The sequence below is a fragment of the Neolamprologus brichardi genome, chromosome 2 (assembly GCF_056152115.1).
Source record: "Neolamprologus brichardi isolate AB-2024 chromosome 2, ASM5615211v1, whole genome shotgun sequence".
Classification (NCBI taxonomy): Eukaryota; Metazoa; Chordata; class Actinopteri; order Cichliformes; family Cichlidae; genus Neolamprologus; species Neolamprologus brichardi.
This window is the reverse complement of record NC_142105.1, coordinates 20,471,355-20,498,703: the sequence shown is the minus strand read 5'-3', so window position 1 is coordinate 20,498,703 and position 27,349 is coordinate 20,471,355. Positions and strand designations below refer to the sequence as shown.

The window sequence follows — 27,349 nt, the reverse complement described above, 5'->3', positions numbered from 1 at the left end:
TCCATATTTCTCTCCTCCTCTCCCTTTTCCTCCCCCCCACTTAGACAACTCTATTGGATTTTTAGTCCATTCCAAATGAATTGAGCTGCGGCACTCATGTCGAAACGAGCCCAGTCGATTGCCTAAATGTAACTATGCACAGTTATTGGTACTGCAGCGCAAGCCATTTGCGGGAAGCCTAAACATTATAAACAAATAAAGCAGCCGTATTGCCTCCAGGCCTTTGGTAGGAATGCACTGCTGTGTCTGGTGAATGGGCAGCCAGCGTGAAATCCAATATAGGCCCGTGCGTTAAGGAGGAGGGAGAACACTCCACTCCAATCTTCATCAATATAGCACTATACAAGACTGGTGTGGCTACTGCCACCATAATACGACCACTTTTTTTTTTTTTTTTGACCACTCCATGCCACATGATACTACTAACACCAATACCACCTGCTATTTCCTTTACTACAAAGACAAAAAAAGGGAACAATCTGCAAGGGTTTTTGGTTACAAGAGTTCCCCGCAGAGCTGTAATGAATCTTTGTGGCTAACCAGAGCAGGTGATTCAGGTGGTTCTTAAAAATGTCTTCAGATCTTTTGTGGATCTTAAAAATGCCCCCAGACACGGGTGATTTCAAACATTTCATGCACTTGTACTTGTGAGTTTCATTTTGCAGCACAGTTGTGGCCTTTTTGAGCACTTTTCATAAACATGGTATTTTAAAGTCCAGGTGTAGGTGTGGGATAAAAAAAGGCAACTTTTCCAAGTCCTGCCTTTGCCTATTATTTCCACTGCAATCACCATGGCCACCACAGAATAAGTGATTGGCAGTATAGTTACAGGAGCTGCAGCAGCAGGTGTTATAAATGTCTCAAAATTGTGATTAATGTATGTGTGTACATTCGACACTCCAGCCTTTCTAAAGGGAAAAAAAATAATAATGATTTTACAGCACCGCCAGAGACGGGTTCACATGGCAATGAGCAGGCTATGTTCTACCCCACAGACTCTGTCCTAGACTTTGTTTATCTCTTATCACTGTGCCCTAATGGTTTAGCGTGGTACAAGAGCAGTGAGGGATAAATCACCAGAGGTCTTCTGGTTGCTACAAGACATGCACACCCAGAGGAGTCCTTTCTCCCTCTCTCTGATTTGCTGAAAACCCTCCGGTTACCTTGGAAACCCCTTCATCATGAGCAGTTATTGTGACACTGACCTAGAGCGAGGGCCAGGGCTAAGTGTGATGACCTCACACCATTAGTTGCAGGGTGTCTTTTGGTGACCTGTGCGGTGTTTCTAAGGGACATGTTCTTCACAAGACCGCACGCACACAGTCTCTGTGTGAGGTCACGCGGCTTCATGCATATTTGAATGCGCAGAGATTAGGGAGGAGGTTAAAGGGTAACATGTACATGTACCAATCCTCACGGAGGATGATCCTGTCTCCTTCCTTTCCTCGGTATGCTGTTCGAAATGACAGATTTTTAACCCAGCGACAGTCCCGCATCTGTCCCCAGTCCTAGCTAACCTCTCAAACAGCAACACATTAATCGCCTCAACTTCTCTTTTTCCCCATCACTGCAAGCAGTATCCATCTTGACAAGTCATTTATTCTTATTTTCAATTTTGCAGACTTATTTTCCTTAATAGAAGAGAAACAAATCTGCCAATTGGATGCGATAGCTCATTTGTATCTGTCATGCCAAAGTGGGACATTTCTTGAATTAAGATGGGGTTTTAAAGCTTCAGCAGGCAGAACACTTGTTGCATAAGAAATTATGTAATACCTTTACCCCACCGGGTAGATTGTTGGATTGTTTGTGCTTGAAATGTGGTGAACACATTTTCAGGAAGACTGAATAAAATAAAACATCATTATTATTTGTGGTCTGTAATTGGTTTTCATTATTTCTTCTTTATTGTTAAATGCAGTTTTCACATACTTTGTTTTGCAAGTTACAGCAAACTTTTCTAAGAGCTGCTTGCCAGGCCGTAATGTAGCCTAGTGTGGGGTGCTTTTTAATTCAAGTCTAACTGCTGCATTGATTTCCTTCATTCATCCATTTCTCTCTATTGCGTTGCCATTATGGATATGGCTGCTTTATAAAGTATCTTTATGAGACAGCTTAAGCTTTTTGTCCACCTCTTCTGCAAAGTGGGCCCTTGCAAAAGCTGAGCAGTCATTCTCCCATCCCATCCCCCATCCCACCACCACACCTCTCGTTTCATTTCTTCTGTGTGCCTTCCCAGCCATATCCTCTCTAATGAAGCTAAATCTAGCATGCTAAATGGGACCAGTCAGCTATGTCATTGGTGCTGGAGCAGCCTGGGCTGTCTTCTATTGGCCCCAAAGGCACAAACACTTCAAGACGGTAAGTCGGTGGCATTAGAAGCATTCACAGTACAGTAGGCACAAACAATATAGTCCCAAGTAGCAGGCACTTATCAGTGGTAGCTCTGAAATATTGGTACCATGCATGCAGCCGAAGACAGAGGCACCCATGTGTGGGCTGTAGAGAACAGATAAAAGTAACAGAGTCAAAATGTGCATGTGAAAGTGCAACTGTAGCTCTAGCTGAGATCGCTACTGTACCAGAGATCAACAGTAGCGAGACGTGCTCGGTGGGAGACCGGCTTGTCGATTGCACCACTCTCAGCTTTAAAGTTCTCAGCTTCAGGATTTTGTATAGAATCTAATGGCTTTGGAGTGTGAGTGCACACAGTAACACAAGTGGAAAAGCACCGTACTATAGGACCCTACATGACAATCCAAAATGTGCACACACTTACAGGTACGCACAAGCACACGCGCACACACAGTGTGCCAAATCTCCTACTGAAGTCCAATATATCCCTCACAAACCTATTAAAGGTGCTTCATACAACAGCCTCTCAGCGAGAATACAGAGAGGGAAGTGAGAAAAGAACAGACTGAGAGGGAAACAGAGCACAAGAGCATTTTTTTAGGTGCTAAAAGTTCAAACACATTCTGGTGTACACCGCTTTATACGCAGATTCATTTTTATGATGCTTTGAACAGTAAAACATGTGGTAGCAACAATTTTCTGCTCATTAAGTTGTTTAAAACTGTACATTTGTAAGCACAGATACATTTTATTATGAAGTGTCCTTGTGTCATTGCAGTGCATAAAATGTTTTTATCGCTAGCAAATGCCTCTTTATCTGAAAATAAACCGGGGCTTTTCAGTTGGGCGTAGGATTAGCTCAGGCATGCCAGAAAGTCAAGTTCAGCTGCAGTCCTGGTAGATCAACTGACCTCAGTGCCAGCAAACATCACGTGATGGCTGAGCTGATACAGTCCTGTGTGTTCACTTGATAAATCTCACAGCCTTCTGCATATCTGCAAGCTTGGTGGCCAACCTCCATCGCAGCCTCCCCTTTTCATGCTGCATCTGACTTAATTACTGTCACATCTGTTATCTGAGCTGGGGTCTTGCTGTTGCTCTACCTTCCTCCCTTTCCACGTATGCACAAGGTCCCAGAGCAGAACCACGGCACCAAATATAAATGACCGCAGACAGAAACGTTGCAGAGAGAGTGCTAACGGGGGCTAGAAAGAGAGAGCATATTTTGCCCATATTGGCTTCTCTTTACTGTTAAATCTAATTTAGACTAATTTAAATTCATCTCCTCACATATAAGGTCCTAAATAATCAGGCCCCATCTTATCTTAAAGACCTCATAGTACCATATTACCCCAACAGAGCACTTCGCTCTCTGACCGCTGGCCTACTTGTGGTTCCTAGGATATTTAAAAGTAGAATGGTAGGCAAAGCCGTCAGCTTTCAGACCTCTCTTCTGTGGAGCCAGCTCCCAGTTTGACTTTGGGAGAAAGATTTCAAGAATAGACTTAGAACTTTCCTTTTTGATAAAGCTTATAGTTAGGGCTGGATCAGGTGACTCTGAATCCTCCCTCATTGCAATAGGCCTAGACTCCTGGGGGCTTCCCATGATGAACTGTTGGGGTTCTCGCTCATATTATTGTAGCATCTTTACCTTGCAAAATAAAGCGCCTTGAGGCAACTGTTGTGATTTGGCACTATATAAATAAAACTGAATTGAATTGAACAGAAATAACTTTCTCCTTTTCATGGTTTGCTTGCGAAGTAAGGCACTTCGCAAGCAAACCATGATATCACTGGAGGATACATCATACTGAATATAAGCATGCTGCAGTGTGTTTTGGCAAGCAAAAATATACATTTTGGACACATCCCTGGCCTTCACATTTTTCTTTTAAACTGTCACATGTTCGCCGTTGCATTTTTGTTAGAGCCACTCAAGTTTGAAAGCGTACGCAGACTTCGCTGTTAGGATAAGTAGATGACCTCATTTCTTATTTACCCAATAAATAAAGTATCTTTTAGATCTTCTTTCTGGGAATTCCCTCAGCTTTTAGTGTGTGTATGGGAGGGGTTATTTTGTTTCACTTTAAGTTAAGGAATGAATCACTGCAGCTTATGTTTGACCTACATACCTACATACGTGACCTGAGCTGAGGTAAGACACCCATATATGGCTGACGGTGTGTCTCCTCCCCGTTCTCCGACTAGTTGACATTTCAGCCGGAAGAAATGAAATCTTCTTTGGCATTTATTCACCGCTCCAGGGTTGCTCAGCCCTATAGCTGCTGTCATTTACACTTTTTAATATGTGTGTTAGTGCTACACTTTTCTGTTAACTTAAACAATAGCTGACTACCCTCTAAAGAGACAGGATGGCAGTATAATCGCTACAGTGTCCCTCAACATTTCACTTCCGCACAGAGTTATGGCATGCACACGTACACACACACAGACGATGCATGTTGTACAGTAAAAGCCAGCCAAAGTCTTCAGTGTGTCACCTCTGTCATAGTGTTAATTAGACAGTGTCACCGGCTGTCCCCAGTGACATTTATTGCACATTTGAATATTTTACCCAGACAGATGGTAAGAATGTCAAGGCGTGACACTGAGTTATTAAGCCCTAGCCCTCTCCCTCTGCGACAGAATGCAGGGCTTGTCAGCACTCGATTGTTTTAATAACTCAGTGGCAGTGCCGCAGCGAAGTTTGCCCTCACTCTCCGTGCTGCAGCTAGTTCCTAGGGCACAGGTGAAAAAAAAAGCCCCACACACTACCAAGGGTGTGATTCTGCTGAATGAGGATGAGCAGGAATTCCCTCAATGAATAAAAGAACAGGGTAGCGTAGCTCTGTGACCCAACTGCTGACATTATCCATCTGCAGATTGCCAAGCTTTCTATATCTCACATGACCTTCACCTGCATTATAACACTCTTGTCAGACGCACAGCCCAGCATGGATGTGCACCATAACCTCAGAATAAGACACTACTGTAAAGTGGCTGGAAATATCCAGCCCTCATATCACTGCAAAGATGCCGAGATGGATGGTACTCCAAAATACACTGAAGTTTCTTTTTTTTTTTTAATATAGCAGCACTTTCCAACTCGAAAAATCTAGAATTAGGAGATTTTGAGAGGATGTCCGCACACTGGATGCCTGTGGAGGAATAGGTCTGCTCAAATTTAGTTTGGCTGACAGGTGTTGGGTTGGATCCTTATCAGCTGATGATCACACAATGGCAGATTGTGTGGCAGAAGCTGTGGCAACAATCCCTGTCGCAGAGGATTCACACTAACACTAAAGAGAGGTAAATAACTGTGAAAAGACCAAGTTAAACTGTCTTTGTAAAAGTAGACTTCATTCAGGCTCTACAACTTTGAGTACTTGAATAAGATCATTCAAAAAGCTTTCCAATAATGTTAGCAATATGTCAGCGTGCCCACATACTGGCACCATTTGCCTGTATTTGTGCTTGCTTGTTTTTTTATATCTCATTGAAAGAAAAGTTTTTTTTGAAAAGTTTTCCCGTGAAGAGACGAACCAGAAAATAAGCCGAGCCCACTTGTCAGAATTATTACATGTTGCATTTCCAAAATGGAACTTCAGTTATTAAGATTATAGTGTAAAATTAGGATTAACAGCTGGGTGAACACAATTTAAGCAGTGACTTTTTTTTCTTCTTTTTTTTTGCATTATTCATTTGCCATATTGAGGGGAAATGGGATGGAATTGTGTGAAAAACACAAAGAGACTTGGAGAGCAAATTCTAGCTAGCAAATGGGTTTCGTGGAGAGACTGAAGTGCAATGTAAATTTGTAGCAGGTTCTGACTTGTTGCACTGTTTGGGTGTAAAGGCCCTTTAACACAGATAAATACTCAACAAATATTGATTTGTTGGCTCTATGCTGTGTGTATACTAAAACAAGCCAGTACACCCAAGGTGGACCTCTGGCATTTGATGCTTGTGAGTAAAAAAAACAATCCACACACATAAAAAAACCTTTTCTCATTTGTTTTCGTAACAGTGTAAGTCTATAATATAAGCCTGGTTTGTTTAGTTAGCCAAGTATATCCTCCCTGCTGTCGCCGCGTCCCATTCCCACAGCTCATTCTCATCTTGTCCGTCATTTCTCCCATGAGTTTTTGAGCTATGTGTAATTACCCAGTTTGTTTGCACCTTGGCTCTAACTGGCTGTCTTGTCACAGCCAGCTTGTGTTCACAGGAAGCATGTGTGTGTGTGTGTGCGCGCGAGGGTTTGCATGTGCCAATCAGTCTTTAGCAAATATGGGCGTGACAGGCAAGAGTATGCAACAGTTCTTGTGTGTTTCTCAGCACATGTGTGCACCACCCCGAGCCCGCTCTGGCAGACATGGAGAGACAGAGAGAGGGACCTTGTCGTTCCTAATCCCTTTGTTTTGAGTCAGATTAGAGCTTTGCGAGGCGTTTGCGAGGCCTGCAGAATGTGGATTTAAGGATTAGTCTAATAAACAGAGGCTCTGTGGCACTCTGCAGCCCAGTGTGGAGATTACACAGGCACCAAGTGCAAGAAAGAGAGAGGGATGGATGCCCCCCCATCCACCCACCACCTCCTCACATCCTTCCTCATTTGTTTTCCATCCTGGCAAATGAGAGGAGAGAGCGAGAAAATGGAAGGTGGATGGGACCTTTCCTCCTCCCAGCAACTGTGAGTCACATATGCAGACTCTGGGGTTGGTAGGCCTAAATCTTATCCTGTACCCATGTACAATCCCAACAATACTTCATAAATACTGGCTGATCAAAGGGGATGTTGCCTCACTCAAACCCAATACTCAGCAGAGCACAAACTAGGCACAGAACAAGGCTCTGCATTGGCTTGAAAGCCTAACACAACTATTAGCTCACTAAGAATCCCATCTTGTCTGTCTGCATTTCTGATTAGCATTTTCCAAAGCCTGTACTACTGGAGATAAATGAATGTGTTCTTTCTTTCCTTTCTATTTCAGTACAGTATGAAAATCAGCTTGCAGGGACATGAAACACGATAGAACTAGGCTCAATTACGGAGAATATATCTTGCTTTATTTTTCTAGGTGACCTTATTGTTGCATAGCAGTGCAGATGAAAGGCAGCCTAATTTGTAAACTGTACTACAGACTCATTATGTGTACACTTGCTAATGATTGTTTCAAAATCTGAAATATGGAAGTTTGCCGCACATCACTGCACTCAGATGCTGCATTGTAAAGTAGTTAAACCCAGAATGTACACAGTAATCAAACACGGGTACCATTACAATTATCATGTAAATCTGACAGCTTCATGCATCTCCAACCTGATATTATTCTTAAAATGTAATTTATTTTCTTGTGTGTGAAAATCAGCAATGCTTTGAAGAAAATGTGTTTCAGCAGAAAGTTTTTTTTTTTCCCAAGATTGCCCTTTAAGCGAACTCAGAAACAAACCTTTGTGTGCTAAACAAGTGAACTGAAAGGCTTGTAGCGTGCGCTGCAGCTAAGCCATTAGCTTAGCAAAGTACCAGGTGAAATAGCTAATAGCGCTTAGGCCTAAAACGATCTGAAGATCTGGATATAACAGTCATGTCATGTACCTTACTTGACCAGCGTGGAAGTAGATGAAGCAGTAGCATTTTACTTTGAAGAAAGATATACTGAAGGGTGATAGATCAATGTGTTAGCCTGCTAACGCTAGCAAACAAGTATTCACTTCCTTAACTAGTCTGGCTAACTGGAATTCAGTACCGGCTAGTCAACAGACTGACAGTCTGCCAAGCTATGTAGTTATTATAGAGTTGTCTCTGTAGATGAAAATCCTATGATGCCACTAACTAACGCTGCTCTTTAAAACTGAAAGCACTTGAGGATAATTCACCTCCATTAATGTTGATGAACAGCTAAAATTTGGTCACTATGTTTTGAAGTGCCATAAGACGTGCAACGTCTTGGTATTTTAGCAGCAATACCTTTTTTGTTTGTTGTTAGTAAATAAAATTAAAAAGAGAAAAAAAATTCTTGCCCTTGAACACAACCGAATATGTTGTGCTTTTGAACTGCAATGAGACTGTGTTGGAATTTCAGTGTCAATATCTTATTTATTATTATTGTATTTTTTGCATCTGTGTTGCAATTTTCTACAATGGAAGCAATTTTCTTTTTCACTAAGACAACTTTATTGAATTGGTTTGTCAACAACACAAACAAATAATGACAGAACCAGTGAATACAACGACTGATCACTCTTAATAAGCAAGTGATTTTTACCTATTTGGCTCAAAGAGGTGTTGGAGGTAATGATGCGAGGTTTGTGGAAGAGAGAGAGCGAGAGATGAGATGTTTCCTGTCCTGCACCCCTCAGCTGCTGGCTCGCAAAGCACCTTGGATCCAAAATGGAGTTGTAGTTTCCAGTTGAACTGGAGCCATCCAAGCATGCGTCCATCCGTTTGCCTTGTGTGTATACTGTACGTGTGAGTCTACACACGTTTTTGTGTGAATTTCCAAAGCCACCCGAGATCGAAGACATGATTAATGGCTGTTCGTGGTGAGGAGCCTCTCCGTCGGGGCGCAGTGCAGAGCTCATAGACGGAGCGCTTGAGTGCGAGTTGTACGGCAAATAATGGAGGTCGCAGTGCACTGATAAAATTGTATAAATACAGGAATATTTATCTGCTGAAGCTCCTATTAGCCTTTGACACAGAAACATGCATTTATTTTTACAACATTAACTTGTTATCTGTAAATGAAACTCAAATTCTGATATATAAAATAAGAAATTAAGTGATTTTTTTTTTTATTACTACACATTCTAAAAACTAATTACTATGATTCACCTTTACTTGTATTCAGCACAGAAAAGAAAAGATTTTACAGTGAAAAGAACAAATTATATGTTAGGATAATAAGGATTTACACCTACACATCGGATGTCAAGTACACGCTGCTTTTAGGGGAAATCTGAACATGTAATTGAATGCTTTGATAAACTGTGCATATAGTATTTCCATTTAAAGCATATTTGGACTTTGACTTGGATGTTCATTCCTTAAGTCAAGATGCACAGAGGCTTTGTGTCGATATATAATTGAGTATGAGTTTCATTCAAGGATTTGTTTTCTGTCTTTATTCTCTCGCAACCTCTCTGTACTCAACTCTCTTCTTGTCTCCTCTTTTGTTTTTTCTCAGTCACTCCGTGTCTTCCTCTCTTTGTCTTTGTGAACAAACTGCGTAAACAACTTAATTTGAGCAGCAGCACAAAAACAGCAGAAAATTGAAGCCAAACGCTTTATAGCCACAATTTTGTCTTTTGTGATAACAGGGCCAGGTTTTCAATAGGCCATCTTTTGCTATACAAATTCCATTCAAATTTTAAAAAACTCCCACAAAAAACACAAGAGCGAGCGATAGAGAAAGAGAGAGATCATGAGAGGGAGAGAGAGACTGAGAAAGAAAAAGACACCAAATGAACAACTTCATCTCCTGTTGACAAAGAGTGCTGGAAGAGTGGATAAATTTTCTGATGGAAAGGCTCCATGCTGTGTTTTATCAGGCTTTTAGCTGCCAGTCTTGTTGGCTGATTGCTGCTTTTGGTGTGGTTACAATTGAATTAAATGAGCCAGGTAATGGCTGTGTTACAGGCTCCTCTAATGCAATGATAAGAAGCTAAAATAAAGATAAGACTAGATAAGATCAGATGAGATGCTTATAGGATATAAAAGATTAAAAAGTACATTGAAGGGGTAACAAAAAAACAGTAATAATTATTCTTATGTTTGATGCTTTAAAGAAGCATAAAAAATATTAAACCTACTTCACAGAACAAAAGAAAACCTATATAACGGAATCAAATCCTCATGCATAAAATTGGGTGTGATGTAATTACATGGTTGTAGTTAAACGAAAAATAGAGTAAATGAAGTTTTACTATGGATACAAAAGCTGTAAATACATTTCACAGGTTCAACATACTATATAGAAGTGTAAGTTACAGGTAATATTATAATGTAGCACTACTTTAGTGTTCTATTTCTTGAAAACCTGTTTAAGCATCTCATCTAACAAAACAAAAATAGGACATGTACTTTTCTGTATTTTCTGATATGAACAATTATTGAGACTTAAAATATTCTCAATAATACAAGTGCACAACTCTTAGAGCTAAGAACAACAACAGCTATTTCTGGTGTCTAGTAAGAAGAAGTCAGCAGAGTGAACATGCCCTATTTGTAACCTCCTGGTTGGCTGCAGTAGGAGTCATCTGGTCAGGAAGCCTCCCACAGTGTGATGGCCCTAAACAGCATCTATACTAGCGCTCACACATCGCCTCCGTGCTTATTTGTATGATAAATGTGAGCAGTGGCTGGATGGAAGATTTGCAGCTAATTGTTTTCGGCGATCGTGCCAGTCTACCTGTAATCATCAGAAAACGGAGCAAAGGATTGAGGTCTGAGTCCGATCAAATGTATCCAGCACGTTCCCAGAGCTGGGTATCTCGGCAATGGTTTCCTGAGGCAGATTTGTGTCATGATGGAACAATACCTGTGGCAATTTCAAGGCACAAATGCACCAATTTGCCCACTGATTAGTAGGTCTTATTCACTTTAACCTCCCACCCCCATATTCTGCTAGTTTGATAGAATAGTTTGCGAGAAAACAGGAAGGGAGAATTGGGATTTGTTCATGACTCAATCTGTCGATTGTGCCAGGTGAAGAAAATGAAGCCTCATTTTGATCCATAAGAACTGAATCTTCATTGTCTGTTACTTTGCTTTCCTTGATATTTGGATTTTGTTCTGTAGGAGGTTGATTAGGTTGAACACAAAACAGTCTTGTTTGATACTTGCTAATCCACTGATGTCATTAACATCCTATTAACCGGGTGTGATTTCTAGTTACAGTGGATTTACATTGTGTGCTCCATATTTCTTTTTTTCCCCCTTCAAAGCTGTTATTTGCAGAGAAAAGGCCATTATCTGCACCAAACTTCACCTCTGTAATTTCCAAAATGAATTCCCCGCCCTCCCTGTCATCTTCCAATTACATTTCTCATTCTGCCTGGATTTCATGGTCACTTCACGGTTGCGTGCATGTCTCTTTTCTCCTTCATCTAACCACGCTTTCTTGCCTGTCAAGGAGACGCGGCTGTTTTGCAGGCTCACGCACGTCTTTCTATAGTTTTGCATTTATTCGTGTGTTTGTCTGTCTGCTGAGTCTGTGTGGGTGTCTGCACATAAATATGCATGCACCTACGTGCTAGCGTACCATGGAGTTGTGGTATGTGAACAGTCAGAATGACAGTAAGTCATTGTACTCCTGATAAATGAGATGATCTGCCTCGTTGTGACGATCTGGGGGGTTGGACTGTTGTCGCTGAAGTAATTAACTAAGAAAAGTTTGCCTGTATGTGCTTCAGTGACCTTGAGGAAACACCTGGCTGGATGGAATGTGATTGATAATGTGTTCCAGATCTCAAGGTTGTTTCCCTTACCTTCCTCCAGTCTATCCATCAGCCCGCTATTGTGTGTCTTCTCTTCTGCTTCTACTATTTTTTTTCCATTAAAAAGTAAAATCACAAAATCCAGTTTATGACATCACAACTCAGTGTGTAAGGCTCACACCTAAAGCTTAGACTTTTGGATGACTAAAGGGAAATTTTCCACTTACGACAGATGAGTGTTCATATTTATTATTATCAGTTTATTCTGTACAGTGAAGCTCAAACGTCCAAGAAAACTAGGTGGTTCTGCATTTATCCCATCAAATCTTTGGAAAGAAGTCAATTTAATTTCAATAGGTGCAAGCCATACAAAGATAGATTAATATTAGCCACAACATACACTTTAGGATTTGACACTTTCTTTGTGTTAACATGCAAAAAACAGCTCCCATTAAGACATTAAACACAACTGCATCACTAGTGTAATTCTGTTTTCTCAGCCAGTTTTCATCTGATGTAAAGTGACCAACTTTTGCCTATATTTTTGGCTCAGTATATGCTGGTAGAACAGCTTTAATGTGCCATTGCACTGGCTCAGAAACTCTACAGTACACCACAGATATTCCCTCATTTGACGTTTTTTAACGATGGCAGCAGACAGAGCTGTCAGTCCGGAATCTACCATACTCGATCAGGTTTAGAGCTGTGCGACTGCAAAGGCCATGGCATATGATTCACATCCGTTTTATACATTTCAAACCATTCAGTGACCCGTCATGCCCTATAGATGGTGGCATTGTCACCCTGGAAGAGACCACTCCCGTGAGGATAGAAATGTGAGGGGGTGGGATAAATCCGATCGCACAGAGTACCGTTGTATTCGTTTGTGGTCACACGTCTGTCAAGTAGACCTAAACCATTTCAGCAGAATGCCCAGGAGCATACACAAGAGCTCTTCACAGTAAAGATCAATGGGGTCCTTTTCTGGTTTTGTTTTTTCCTTTAATTTGTCACCCACCTGTGCACACCCACTCGTTTGGCCATTATTTCTTTAACCCCAGTCTGAATGTCCCCACATTTTCTGAGCCAGTATCGCTCTCTATTTCCTCGCCCTCCATTCAAGGTACAAACACATTAAGGTCGAACTCCTAATAGCCTGTGTGATGGATGCCCAAGCATAATGAGCTCTTTATGAGACTTAATACCTACTGTTAATCAATGGACATAGCAGGGCACTTTTCAATACTACCTTCTAAGCATTTTAAAATGAGCCCTTATTGAATAGATTGACTCACATTCTGTATACTTGTCTCTCCTTCTCCTCTCTCTTCTAATTCTTCCTCTGCTCCTGCATGTAATTAATTACATCACATATTCAAAAAAGAAATGATGCCTGTCCTTTAGAGATGCCCTTGTCTGCTCTCATATTGATAAAAACTATTAAGACTGAACAGTATTTTTGGTGCAAATGCAATGCAACGCTGTAATTCTGTGGGTGGATCTGACTTTTTTCAGCCTCAAGTAATGGAACCATGGTTCATTACCATAAATATCCCATAGTAGCTATAGCTGGAGGAAGTGTGCCTGTCAATTACAGCTGGCTGTTTGGTTGTTGTCATATCGTTGTACTTTGATCCTTGGACGCCAGCGTAATGCATTCCTCAAGGCTGCAAAACTTGCATCAAGCTTTATTAGCGTCATTATCGTGTATCATAGACGCAGTGTCATAATACAAATGTTTAGTTGCCTTACAGGCTGTTTTACAGTTTATGTCAAGTTTAGGAGACGCTGTTGTCTCAGGTATCGCTGGACTGAATATGTGTGTTAGCGATGTTCTGTTTGCGTGTATCTGTGTTTGGGTGTGTTTGATTATCCCTCAAAGCCTCTAAGGGAGCCGGATTCATTCCCACTCTGATAATGAGGGAGAGACTAGCAATGCCCTCAAGTCATTTCTCCTCTTCTTCCATCCTTCCTGTTGCTTTTCTTTCTTTCTTTCTTGCCTTTTGCATCTTTTTTTTATTATTATTTCTTTTTAGTCTCGATAATGCACCTGCACTTGTCCACTTTCGTTGTGTGCATACCTCCGCTGGCATTGGTTTAAGATGACCGCATTTGAGTCCCTCTCTGTTCTAATAGATTTAAATGCCGTCTGACCATTTTTCATCAGCGCGGTCAATGGCTGACTGTCTCTGTGGACCACAGTGCTAACAGCTCTGTTTCGCCCTGCAAAGCGTAAGCGCAACAGGGATGCTCTGAAAAAAGGAAGGAAATTAGAGGAGCCACCTTAGACTGAAGGAAAACATCTGCACCAAATAATTCTCTTTAGTGATGGATTGCACATTTTTTCATTCAGTTAATATTTAAGTTTAATAAAAAAGACTGGAAATTTATATTGTCTGATTCATCGCTTTCCTAAAGTGCAATAAACTATATATTTAAGGACTTGGGAGTTTTTAATAGCAGAGGTTGGCAGCATTCACTCCTGTGCAGTAATAAAGGAATTAGAGTGTATTTATAAAGGTAATATACAGTTTTACTAAATGTACCCACCTAAAGAACTAAAAGGGAGCTTTGTGTATGTGAGCGAGGGCGAGCATGCACCAGGAAGATTATGTGATATGCCTCCATATGCTCAATGCGCACCACGTGAACACGTGTTTTAGATGAAAACAAAACAAAATGTGAAATGCGAGCTTTGACTGTAGGATACATAATAATACATCTCAGTGAACAAAACCAGTTTATGTACATTAATAAAAGCAAAGCTTAGCTGTGCACAATTTCACTGGGATACCTGTGTATGGGAAATTACTAGTGCATGAAAGAGAAGGAAATTCCTTGGTGCGCAGCTCCACGAGCTGGCGGTGCTCCCTTGGTCTGGTTATGATGAGCCAGGCTCAGAAGAGTTGTGGTTTCGTGTGTGTGTGTGTGTGTGTGTGTGTGTGTGCGTGTGTGTGTGTGTGTGTGTGTGTGTGTGTGTGTGTGTGTGTGTGTGTATGGGTGCAGGTTGAAGAAAAAGCGGTTTGTTTTCCTTGCGGAGTTGAGAACTTGCCTTGCTGCTCTTGTTGCTTGCTCGGTAAAGTTTGCTGGAAGACTTTGTGTTGTGGCTGCTGTTACTAATTAAAAGAGAACCATCAAAGACATGAGAGGGGTCAGAGAGTAAAAGTAGAAAGGAAGAGAAACAATGGGGACTTGGGGGTTTTATTGCCCTGCTATCAAGTTACAGTTGCAGTAAGTGACTGGAGGAGCAGTGTGACTCTTTCCTTTTTAAGAGTTCACCTTAATCACACAAATTAACAAGTTAATCTGTGGAAATCCTAATGGTACCTACAATAGCCTTACTTATCCTGCATCAATACTCTAATGTGTTTTATATTTGCCTGGCTACTCATGTCCACTCATGCTGTTTGCTCCTGTCTTATTTTGTCTGTATATTCTGCTGGGAGTGCGAGGCGAGAGTGAGTCACAGCAGTGCATCCATTAATTTTAGACCAACCTTTCTCTGTCTTTTCCCATCTCTCCATCTCTTCCTCTTCCTGTCTCTGTTTTCCAGGTGACTGAAGTGGAGACTGACATTAGGGAGGCCCTTAGGAGAGCCCTCCCTCTCCCGTCACTGCCTTCTCCTCCGTCTACTCTGTCTTCTTCTCGCTGCATTCAACCCCCCCACACAACATCAGCATGGATCTGAAGGACCGCAGAAATCGCTCACTGACCAGGGGCCGCTGCTCCAAAGACTCCCAGTATAACACCTCCTCCCTGGACACCGATGAGTGTCGTGTGCCTACCCAGAAGTCCTACAGCTCGAGTGAAACACTCAAGGCCTTCGACCATGAGCAGAGGCTGCACTACGGCGGGTGTGTGACGGACCTGGTTCACCATGAGGCTGATGAGTATTCTAGGCAAGGTCAGTTTGCCCTAAAATCCCCTGTACATATTTATATTTATGCACCCACTCTATGCTGGACTCAAGACATTACTGAGAAAATCATGTTACCTTTATGACCTCAAAGGACATCTGTTTTGGGAAACACACTTATTTGCTTTTTTGCTTATTTGCCCAAAGGTTAGAAATCCACCTAACGAGATTTATTTATGTATTCAGATAAAAATAATGATATAAAAATAACATGCTGTTGGTTAAGAAGGTGTATTGAATTATGTCTTATTTTTGCACATTGCATATACACTGAGCAAATGCAACACAATAAACAGCTATAGCAGGGCTGTCAAACATAAGGCCCGGGACCAGAATCGGCCTCACAAAGACTCCAATCAGGCCCACTGGTTTGCAGCTTTTTCACTCAATAAAGGACCCTCCTCAATTGCCATTCATACTACACTAAAGTAATCAAGTAACAGATTAAATGACAGAAAAGTTCTTGTTTTTCTACTTTCTACTAAAAGGGGCATTGTCTGTGAATTTATTAAAAATGTATATTTTATTGCAGTTCTGGTAGTTCAGTAGGCGAGGAATGATGAACTAACAGAACTTTTTCTGTAATTTTACACATTTATAATGGTCACTGGTCCGGCCTACTTAACATCAAAGCCGTATGTAGCCCATGATGTAAAATGAGTTTGACATTTCTGTGATATAACATCTCTTTGTTTTTCTTTGTACCTTCGTTGCCTTAAATATTTAAGGGCAATGAAGCAAAGGTTCAGATTCACTCAGCAAAAGAGCAATAACACATTTCCCAAAGTGTCATATGATTTTTTGGAATAATAATTTGCATTATGCATAATTTACCTGCATAAAATGCAGCTTTGTATTAAGCATAGAAGAGAGTTTGGGGGTTTTTTGCAGGCAATATGCATCCAGGGTAATAGGAGATGATGACTACTAATTGAGATTAAAAAGCGAAACTCAAAGCTCTTGGGGGTAACATTTCCCTGTCAAAATCTGAACAATTATTTCTGATGCCTGCGTAACTCCAGTATTGTTCTGTCCAGCACAGGTGGGTGAGCCTAGCGTAGTCATAGACTTCAAAAGCCTTTCCACTCCTTTTCTGTGATCCAGCATTACATTAAAAAAATTCTATCACATTGTGAACGGCCACGTTGTTGCATGTGAAAAGGGCTTCCAGCTGTACGCTACTTTTAGCCACTATGCGTTTCTTGCTTCTGTTAGCAAGCTGTTAATGTAATCAGATCCTGCACTTTGCGGAGGAGGACCAAAGCAGACCTTTAACACTGGCAAGGCTGTCATAATGAACTTCTGTATCCCCCGGTGAGCAAGCTAGCCGATAGGCCGATAGGTCATTTTTAAAGGGGTGGGTCAGCCTTCGTAGCCCATGTCTTTAAACTGTGTGTGTATGTGTATGTGTGGATTTGTGTGTGCGTGTGCACGTGTATTGCAGGGGGACATGAAACAGGCAGTATTGATCCTTGGCTAGTGAAAGGAGTCAGACTCAATGGGATTGATCTCTACTAAGCTCTGTTTTCTCTGCATGGACACAGACAGAGGAGGAAGCCAGCTCAGAGTAATACAACACTACAATGCCTACGATAGATAAAAAACAAAGTCCCCCCCACCTCCGTCAAACAAATGCATAAATAAATGTGTATAGTATGTTGAAGAATCCTTGGTGGTTTTTTGCAAATAGAATATCGTCATTAAAGCTTTAAAGAAAAGGTGTAAAGCTACGGTAGCAGCTTCTAACTGCATGTGGTCTCAAGAAATTTGAGAAATGGATCAATCGGGCAGTAGTTTAAAGAAGAAAATGTGCAATGGCACACTCACAGGGGAGAAAGGTTTTGGAAGAAAGGAATACAACAGAAGAACATACTTCTTCTGAGGCAAAGGTAACAGCAGAAAATGGAGGATTGATTGGCAGAATGGATGAAAGACTGGAAGCAGTGGTGTGTGTAGATTCGGACACACTCCAATGCTGCTCTGAGCTGACCTCACACCAGGCAATAGCTGGTCGATACCAAAGTCCTCTCAGCCTATCGGCTCCCTCGAAAGCCCAGAGCCGCAGATGCATCGTGGGAAGTGTGGCCACAGGAGACCAACAGTGTTGCAGCACCATATGGACTGTGACACTACGGGAGGAGGCATGGTGCTGGAAGGATGGAGAAAGAGAAGGAGTTGAGTGTGAGAAAGATAGAGCGAAAGAAGCAGCAGACAGAGTTTCCATGATCCTCCAACTAGATATTTTTATAACTAGCATGTGAGATAACGAGGGATGGAAACAATGTGTTCATATTTTGTCGTTATCGAGTACTTTAGCGGTAAGATAGAAAGAAGCGAGATACTTTATTTTCCTTACAGATAGTAGCTGGTAGACGGATTTCCAAATATTGACTTTTTGTTTTGTATTGATTTTCTAAAAAGAAAAAAAGCTAAATAAACCCAAGGAGGAACAGTTTGATATCTGAAACTGATTTGTAGTATTATTGATTAATAGCTGATAAAACCACATGAAAAATACGATCAGCTGTGATCGAGTAGGTAAGCCATCCTGGAATTTTTCTGTTTTGTGTTGTCAAGATGTTCTGAGGTTATCTAAAGATTTTCTCACATTTTTATTTTTGCTTTAATGGTTCTGTGTAACACAAACCAGTTTGCAGTTCTGTGGTGTGCTAATGCATATTGACTCACCCTTACAGCTGTCATTAGAGTCATGTGTGAGAAAGCAAAGCTTAAGTTCAGCACAGGTGGGAATAGAGCACCCACTGAGCTCAGATGTGCATGTGATATGGTTTAAGTTTTTTGAATATATACCAGTAGTTTAAAGGTAAATGAAGACTCAGTTTATATTGTCTTGTAGAATAACTAATAATAAAATAATGGTTTTTACTGTCTTGTTCCTTTACATGTAAATGAATACATGGAAATGCTGTATATATGGAAAAAACAGAGTTTTCACAATTATAAGAAGCTTTAAAGTCAATATTTGGTATAACCACCTTTATTCTTCAACATAGCCTGAACTCTCTCAGGCAAGATGTCTTGTAGTTTTTGTAAGAAGTATTCATGAATGGATTTGGATTTTGGCTGCCTTTTGTTCCAATCCCTCTCATGATGATCCCTTACTGCTTCAATAATATTGATAATGTTCAATAATGAGGTCTGGGGTCTGGGGAGTTCAGTCCATGACTGTTAGTGTTCCACTGGGTGTTTTTCTAGCCAGACATGCTTATACTCCATTGGCAGTGTGTTTGGGATCTTGGCCATGCTGAAAAATAAAGCCATCACCAATCAGAGGCTTTCCAGATGCTGCTACATGGTGGATCAATATCTGATGGTACTTTTCTGCTTTCGTAATTTTATCAGTTTTGACAAGATCCTGAACACTTGAGGCTTGAATGCAGCCTCAAACCATAATGGATCTCCTGACCTGCTCTGTATACACTGAGAATAATTTGAAGCATAAATTTCTCATTCAGATGTATCATTCCATAAGACCTGTTGTCACTGGTTTTCAGTTCTCGTGTAATTTAGCATACCTCTGCCTTTATAATAGCGGAGTCATCTTAGGCCAAGCATTAGATGGATCAGATGAAGATTGGATGGTTCTCTTGGGTCCTGCATCAGATCAGCACAATTTCTCTGTACTTCAGATACACCTCATCCACTGTGGACAGTGTTTTAGGCCTGACACTTCTTTTGTCCTCTGCTTGTCAAGTTTCTTTAAGCACACACTGTACACCATGCCAAGATTTCACCTAATTAAAAATGTTATTATATATGTCTTCAAAAATTTGTTATATTAGTTCAATATAACAATTTTTTCATCATTTCAGATGAAAAGGTACAAGAACTGGACTGCAAATGAGTGAAAAGCAGCCAGTGTCCAAATAAAAAAATTCAAAAAACTTGAAAGACTTTCAGGAGCAGTTCGTGACTTTTACTCAGCGCTGTAAATTAAACTAAAAGCAGCATCTGATTTTGGAAGCATATTTGCAGTGTGCTTTGGAATTCAGCAACCATGAGATTTTTCTCTGGATTTTGTAGTATTAATTTTTTTTTAAAGTAGTATAATATACATTTGCATACATATCAAATGAAAAATTTATCACAAAAGCTCATCTGCTTTCTGCATTTCACATTAATGTTTGAACTATCCAGCATGTTGCGTTGTGTTCACTGACTGCTGTTTCCTATAATTAAAGAAATAACTCAACGATGTTGAGAGATTATCGCCCCATGTGACTTGCAAGGTATCATTCATTTGAAATAGCAACAGAACAAAATGACCTCTGCCTTGCTAAGAGGTAATCAGTCAGCTAACGTTCATTCATGGGCGGCTGAATGAAGCATTTAGGAATTTGGTCTGTTTATCTGGTTGAAAGATGAATTGTGCAATATGTTCCTGCATGTGGCTGAAATCCTTGATTTTTTCTGGGTTTTTTTGATCCTATGTCAGTCCAAACATACTGCAGATTTGTGCAGCCCTTTTTCATTTCAGTTTATTTCTAGTGTTTGAAAACTAGCTGTCTGAAATGGCTCTTTGGAGATCCTGATAAAGCGGGCTCAGTTGTGTCTTCCAACAGACCCCCCACTTTCATTGGATATCAACTCCACTGTTTCCCCATTACACACTTATTACCTAGTCTGCTTGGATAAGCACAGCCAAATAACACAGTCTTTTTCTCAACATAACATGCAGCAGCCTGGAAAGCTCATTACAAGTGTTCACTATTTAACACCACAAAGCCATGCATTTGAAAACACGAGTGATCCCAATAAGGCACAAATCTGACTCCCATAAAAGCCGAATACGAGAGACGCATTGGTTGGATTTATTTTATACATAAAACTGTGACAAGTTTCATTTCCCTGTCTTGTTTTTTTCAGCTGGTTTGTTAGTAGTTTGAATGGCTTCCCAATTGAACCCACGACAGATATAAAAATATGACAAAAGTGTAAAACATCACTCTGAGCGATGTGCAGAGGCACACTTCCCCATACTCTCCTACTGCACTTTCTCTTTGTTGTATTCACCTCACAGTCTCTCTGATCTTTCAACTCATAGTACATCTCTTTGTCTCTCTCCAAGTCCTTTCTGCGGCTCCTATTTAGCGCATCCCAGGGGTGTGTCATCCCTGCAGGTCCACCTCGAGACAGCAGGCATTATCACAGCCACTGCAGTCTCTAGAAGCTGTGGCCTTTCCTTTCAGATGGATCTAAATGGGCCCTTCTACATTCTCCTCTGCTGTTTTACCCCCAGGGCTTGAAATCAGTGTCACAGAGAGAATCCACCACCCACCTATCTACCTCACTGCCTGGACAACACTCAACATCATCTACTGTCCCCTCTCAATTGTGTATCTGTTGCTCTCTCTTTCTGTCTCTCACTTTTTTTTTCTCACTTTCTTTGATGTCCTTCTTTGCTTTTCTGTCACACCTTTCATGTCTGCTCTTTCACTCACATTCGCTTTCTCCCCATTTCTTTCACCCTTGCTGGCCCTGTATTGTTGCTTTAGTGGTCATATCACACCTTTGTGTTATGTTCAGGCCCCCTCTATGGATTTGAGACCAAGCTCATGGGGTGTGACTTAGACTGCACACAGGCTTTGCCAGCTATCTGGGTTCTATAGGTCTGGCCTCTCGTTTTCAGAGATATGGTCAAATGTGCACGCGTGTGCCTATATTACCAGAATGAGGCCACTGAAATCTGAAGAGCTGCACTATATATCCTGTGTGGCCATTTTTCCCTCATTTTGCATTCCCTTTTCTCCATTGACTTTGATTTGACAAATCACTACAGTGGCCAAGGAATGCCTTGTCCAAAAACTCTGGCCAAACTCTGCCACTCGTATCCTGGCACGATTACCTCCGCTGTCTGTATTCAAGACCGAATGGCAAGGAAAACCCACTGTGAGGTGGCTGGGAAGAAGCTTTATGCTAGAGAGGCTTCTTTTGTTTTCTCTGTCCTCTCCATTCTTTGGGGAGACTTCCAAATATCTGTGAGAAAAGCAGCAGCAGCAACCTCTCATAATATGTCCTCTTCAGCAGGATTCAGGGACTCACCCTAACCCTCTGGAGAGAGCAGCCTTCTGTGTGACTGTGTTTGCAGAATCCTCCGTGAAAAGATCAAAGGAACCTGTGTAAAGTCTTACGTGATAAAAGTGTGACTATTTCAAATCGCTCCTCGGCTTAGGTGTGTGTTTACTCGGCCACACAAACATCCCCTAAAGGCCTCTTTCCATTCAGAGTGAGCTGTCCATCGATTTTAGCAGTGTCAAACTCATCATGGGCATTGCTGTTGGAACTCAGCCCCCAACGATTTGTTGCAGATCCACATTTGGACCCAAATTATGTATTTTTTTCATTTTCCTACTTGCCATGTTCAGGCCCTAAATACTAATTCAACTTTAAGAAGTTCCCTCTACAGTGACAAACTAGTTTATAGCACCCTCAGTGGCTTGTGAACATGTTTAGCTGCACAGTAGTAGCATTTCCCTTTCAGATAAACATCCCGTGGGTACACGGTTGAAGAAGCAATATATTTGTCTCTTCCATCTGAAGTTTGATTACAAGTAGAGGTGCCTCTAGTCCTTAAAGCAAGGCTTCCAACAACTTTCAACTATGATCCCCAGTAGGAAGCCAGTCAGTGTTCTCATTTATGATGCTTTACTCCTTTGTCTTCTTCTTGGCTGTGACTTGTACACAGTGGTGATTTGAATTAGGGTAGCAGATTGTACCTACCGCATATTCCTTACTTAGTGGTGCTTATCACTTGCAGCAGTCGGTGACACCATGCCTCTCAGAAGGAATGCACATTTGTTTGTGGTCCCTTCGTGGACCAATAGCATAGCTGTTCTGCACCGGGGACACAGAAGAGTAAAAAAATAGTGTAAACAAGTACGAATTTCCACAAAATTAAAGTAAAGCAAAATAGAGAATGCAAGTTTTGTATTCTTCTTTGTGTATATTCATGCACACATGCTTGTCTGTGTGTTCGTGCATTCCACTGAGTTACTGTCAACCTGTACTGCTGATGATCAAAGAGAGAACAAAGCAGCTGCATGCTATTAAAAATAAATGGCGGTGAGATTAAATACAATCCCTCCCCTCTTCTTCCGATCCCTCTTTATCTTTGTCTTCTCCCTGGCATTCTGTGCCTCTGCCAGCTGCTGACACTCAAAAGCATCCCGTAGCTGCAGCAATAGAGCAGCAGAGTTGCTGAAGAATATCCTGGGGCCGACTCCACTCCACTCCTGCGATCCTCAATGCGCCCCACTCACCCCATCACCACATTCGCTCTTTTAGACAGGAAACTGCTCATCTGGGTTTGTATATGTGGCCCCTAAACATACAAGGATGCCTTTAAAGGGGTTTACAACTCAAAGTAGCATCTGGTCCAGCATTTGGCACACAGACTTGCGTATATATTAAAGGGATCTGGTTTAAACACTTAATTTAGTTATTTTCCCCGCATTACGAATTTGTGCACATAAACCGTGTTTGTGAAAGATTGAAAGGGATTATGAGTTGTTTTGGGAGTAAGTGCGGGCCTGTCAGAACCCGATGTGCCTCTTCGACATCATCTACACAAAACCAAAATGCACCTCGGCTCAGTTTTGTCAAATCCTCCCCCGTGCTATAAAAGGAAAAGTACTTTGCTATTAGGAATGATGTTCACACAGGTGCATGCACAGCACATGAAAACACAGGGTAACAAATGAGACAAATAACAGGGAGAGGCTGGGGAAATGCATGCTGATTGTGGCAGCTATTTAGCACCGGCACAGGCTTTTATTCGCAGACACACGGGCACACACAAATATTGGGTAACAAACAACACTATTAATTGACAGAGTCCAGGGAAATGCATGCTGACATTTGCAATTTTCTTAGAATAAAAATCATTTATCAGACAATTTTGTGTGGGTTTTGTGAGAGTTGAGTTAATCTATGTTTACTATGTAATGACCCTCTTTGACTCTGCTTTGGCAGCTTTTGATAAATGAGGCAGATTGTAAATGTCACTGTTATCAAGTGTTTTTTTCTCGCTCGCTCTCAGTGGAGTCAGTTGCTTCCTAGGCTGTAATTAAACACGTTCCCCCGTGACAGAATTTAAATGTGTTTTGCGTGCAAAGATATAGGCCACATTTCTTACATTATACATGTCCATATATGTTTTGACGTTCCCCCTGTCCTTGCCCAAGTAACAGAAAGGTGGGTGAGGGGAGCTGTGCAAAGATTGGGTTTGCAGCTGATTTTGCAGCATGTAGAGGTAGGCTTCCATATGTCATGGGATTACAATGCATAAAAATCTTAGGAATTATAAGTTTCAGAAAAGAAGCCTAAGTAACAACAGATGAACAGGTGGAATCCTATCATGGTATCAAACTGGCACAAGATTAATGGATCAGTTCTTAAATCGTGCTTTTGTACTCTACTTGAGCACTCGAAGGACTTACATCAACATGTCTCAGTCAACCATTCACACACACATTCTAGATTTAAGAGCTTTCTATCATCATAACATTCATATTTGAATGAGTGTATCGAGAGCAACTAGGGGTTCAGTATCTTGCCCAAGGCATGCAGACTGGACCGCCCAGGAATTGAACGACCAGCCTTCTGATAGAGATAATAGATGAGCTGCTCTACCTCCTGAGCCCCCAGCAAACTATTTAAACCCAGACTCGTCCATTGGATTCCCAGATGGAGAAGCATGATTTGTTGCTCCAGAGAATACATCTTCATGGCTCTAGAGTCCAACGGCGGCATGCTTTACACCACGGCATCCAAAGCTTTTCATTGTGCTTGATGTAAGGCTTGGATTTAGGTGCTGTTCTTGAGCTAATCTGAAGGCCACATGAAATTTGGACATCTGTAGTGACTGACTCTGCCGGAAGTTGGTGACCTCTGTGCAGTGTGTGCCTCGGCGTCTGCTGACCCCGCTATGTGTTTTTCTGTGGCCTACCACTTTGTGGCTGAGTTAGTGTCTTTTCCAGTTGCTTCCACTTTGCTATAATAACATGAACAGTTGACTGTGGAATATTCAGTAGAGAGAAAATTTCACAACTGGACTTGTTGCATAGGTGGCATCCAATCACAGTGCCACAGAGGAATTCACCAAGCTGCTGAGAGGGACCCATTCTTTCACAAATGTTTGTAAAAGCTGTCTGCATGTCTATGTGCTTGATTTTATAGTGATTGAAACACAGAAATTCAATGATTTGGATGGGTGAAGGAATACTTCTGGAACTACAGTGTATATTGAGCTTAAAGTCAGAGTTTTCAGTGTCATGAAGCATGGCTGTGTAGTTCTCAGTCATCTACAGTGGCATGAAGGTGTCTCTTTTTAACTTATGCTGAACCCATAATTAGTCTAGAGAAGGTAATATTCAGAGTTTGAGCTTAAAATCAGCTTGAAGTGCCACATTTTAAACTGATTCCAGTAAGCGTGATATAGATCATCTGCTGAAAGGGCGCAATTCATATATGCAATTTGTTAAGCCACGCCTTGGTAACTCGACCGAATAAAGCCCAGCTGTAAAGTTACAACAGCGCAAACTGTGCTTCACATTGTCGCTGGAATTTGCATGTATTCATTTAGTGATGTAGAAAATGTATAAAGGTTTTTATGCCTGGCCCTGTTCTACTGCTAAGTCTCTTTTACACTGCTGAAATCAAAGCTACTAGAACACAGTTTAGAAAATTGATCGACTTGATGATTGACTTATATTTGCAGGCTATTCATCCCCTGTTTAATCAATACAATTCATTTCACTTTCATCTGGTAACAAACTGAAGCGATTTCCGCATCTCCTTTATTAGACGACAGAGTAACTAATAAAGTACCCGAAGGTACCGAGTACCCTTTCGTGTTAACTGATCACATTTAAAGTTACAGAGTTCTAATGTCCAGCTGTCACATTACAAACACTGAGCATGAAAATAAAAATATTAATATTATTTAATATATTTATTTTCAGCACTACTCAAAAATTCACAACGACACAGTTACTCTTTTCTTCGTCTTTCTTCTTCTCTCTTTCCTATTCTCATAGCAACAGTGTTAAAGCTACATCTTACTCTTATTTTTTATAATCTCTCTCACCTCAATTATGGCTGTGATTGGAGCAGGCAGTGCTTAATTGATCTACTCTGTGCAGAATAAAAGTCAAATGACACGTCAAACACCTCCTTTTTATGTGAGCACACACAGAGCGTTAAGTAGAAAGACTGTGTTAACAAAGAAAGTTGCTAACCACCTTTGTGAAACTTGTTATCTCTGACTGCGGTTTTGTCAAGCCAGCTAACACAAACAAATCCTGCTTAGGTTGCTTTGTACTATGCCCCCCTGGTTTTCCTTGTATATTGGAACAATAGATGAGGCAAAAAATTCCACAATCTTTTGTGGTCTTTCTTTTGATTATTTTGTATATGATGATATATTGCTCCTGGTGTGAGAATCTCAGTGGAAGCATTCTTTTTTGGTTTGTTTTTCCCCCATGATCACATGAATAATATCCTTTGTTTGCTTACCCTGGGATGCCTGAGGTGAAACCAAGGTTTAAAACATTACACAGCTGGTGCAGAGTAAAGAAATGTAGGAATTCAACCTTGATTTGGCCCATGGAACACATTTCGCCACCTCGCCGTTCTAGGCAACCGAGATGACAAATGTATAAATAAAGCAAAAATCTTCCTGTTCCGATCAAGGTTTGCCTTGGAAATTCTGTGACCTGCTAAAAAGTCATCTTTTTTTTTTTTAACTTAAACCCTGTAAATCTATTTTTCAGGTGAAGGTACCATAGCATAAAGCAGACTTGTTGTTGCTGTGGTTACCTGCAGTTAAATATACCCTTGACTGAGAGATGAATTTTTGTCTGCTCTGTGGACCTGGATCCTACGACTGGCAGCTCAGTGCAGTAATTGGCATTTTTTTATATATTTGGAGCAGGTTTTACCATTTTTTCTTCCACAATTTAAAGGCTGCACATCTGTTGTGAAAATGATGAAGCAGTTTATGTATACATAAGCAAAGAAGAGAGAGAACGAGAGAGACAGACAGTGGTACTTTATTTATCCCATATTTGGGAAATTCTTTTGAATCTTTGAACACTACAGATGCTGTTTTGTACCACTTACCAGAGCTCTGCGACAAACAGCACAGCATGTCTCCTTTTGTATTTACAATAGTAAAAGAAACAATTATAAATCATATCTGTTTGATTTAAAATTTAGTTCTCCAGTGATGACAACAATTCTGCAAATCTTGATCTTGATTTTTTTAAAAGCAAATGTGAAGCTCTAACGGCGTCATTCATAATTTCTTTTAGTAAATTTAAATTTTAGATAGCAGATTTATATTTATAAACAGTTATGACTGATTTGGTAATTTTGAACACACACAAAAAAAACGTGGTAACATTAAAAAAAACACCCCCCAAAGTAGTGCTAGTCAGCCGCGCATTTCGACAGGTGCCTTGGGCTTCATGTGTCACGTTGGGCTGTTCAGTTAATCAAACTTTAATTTTAATTACAATTTTGGTCTCCAGTGATTATTAAAACAAGGTAATCATGATAAAAAAAAAACTATTATTCTGACACATTTTATGACGATGGTCTTGTTTTTGTCTTTCCAGATTCACT

General features: G+C 40.9%; 1 protein-coding gene across 1 annotated transcript in view; it reads left to right on the top strand.

The window, feature by feature from the left end:
* Positions 1–27,349, top strand: part of LOC102785444 (teneurin-2) — an 81,948-nt gene that overhangs the window by 38,450 nt on the left and 16,149 nt on the right. The window contains exon 2 of the mRNA XM_035909619.2: positions 15,341–15,691. Within this exon, the coding sequence (XP_035765512.1) occupies positions 15,466–15,691 (226 nt within the window). The 5' untranslated portion in view covers positions 15,341–15,465. The remainder of the gene's footprint in view (positions 1–15,340; positions 15,692–27,349) is intronic.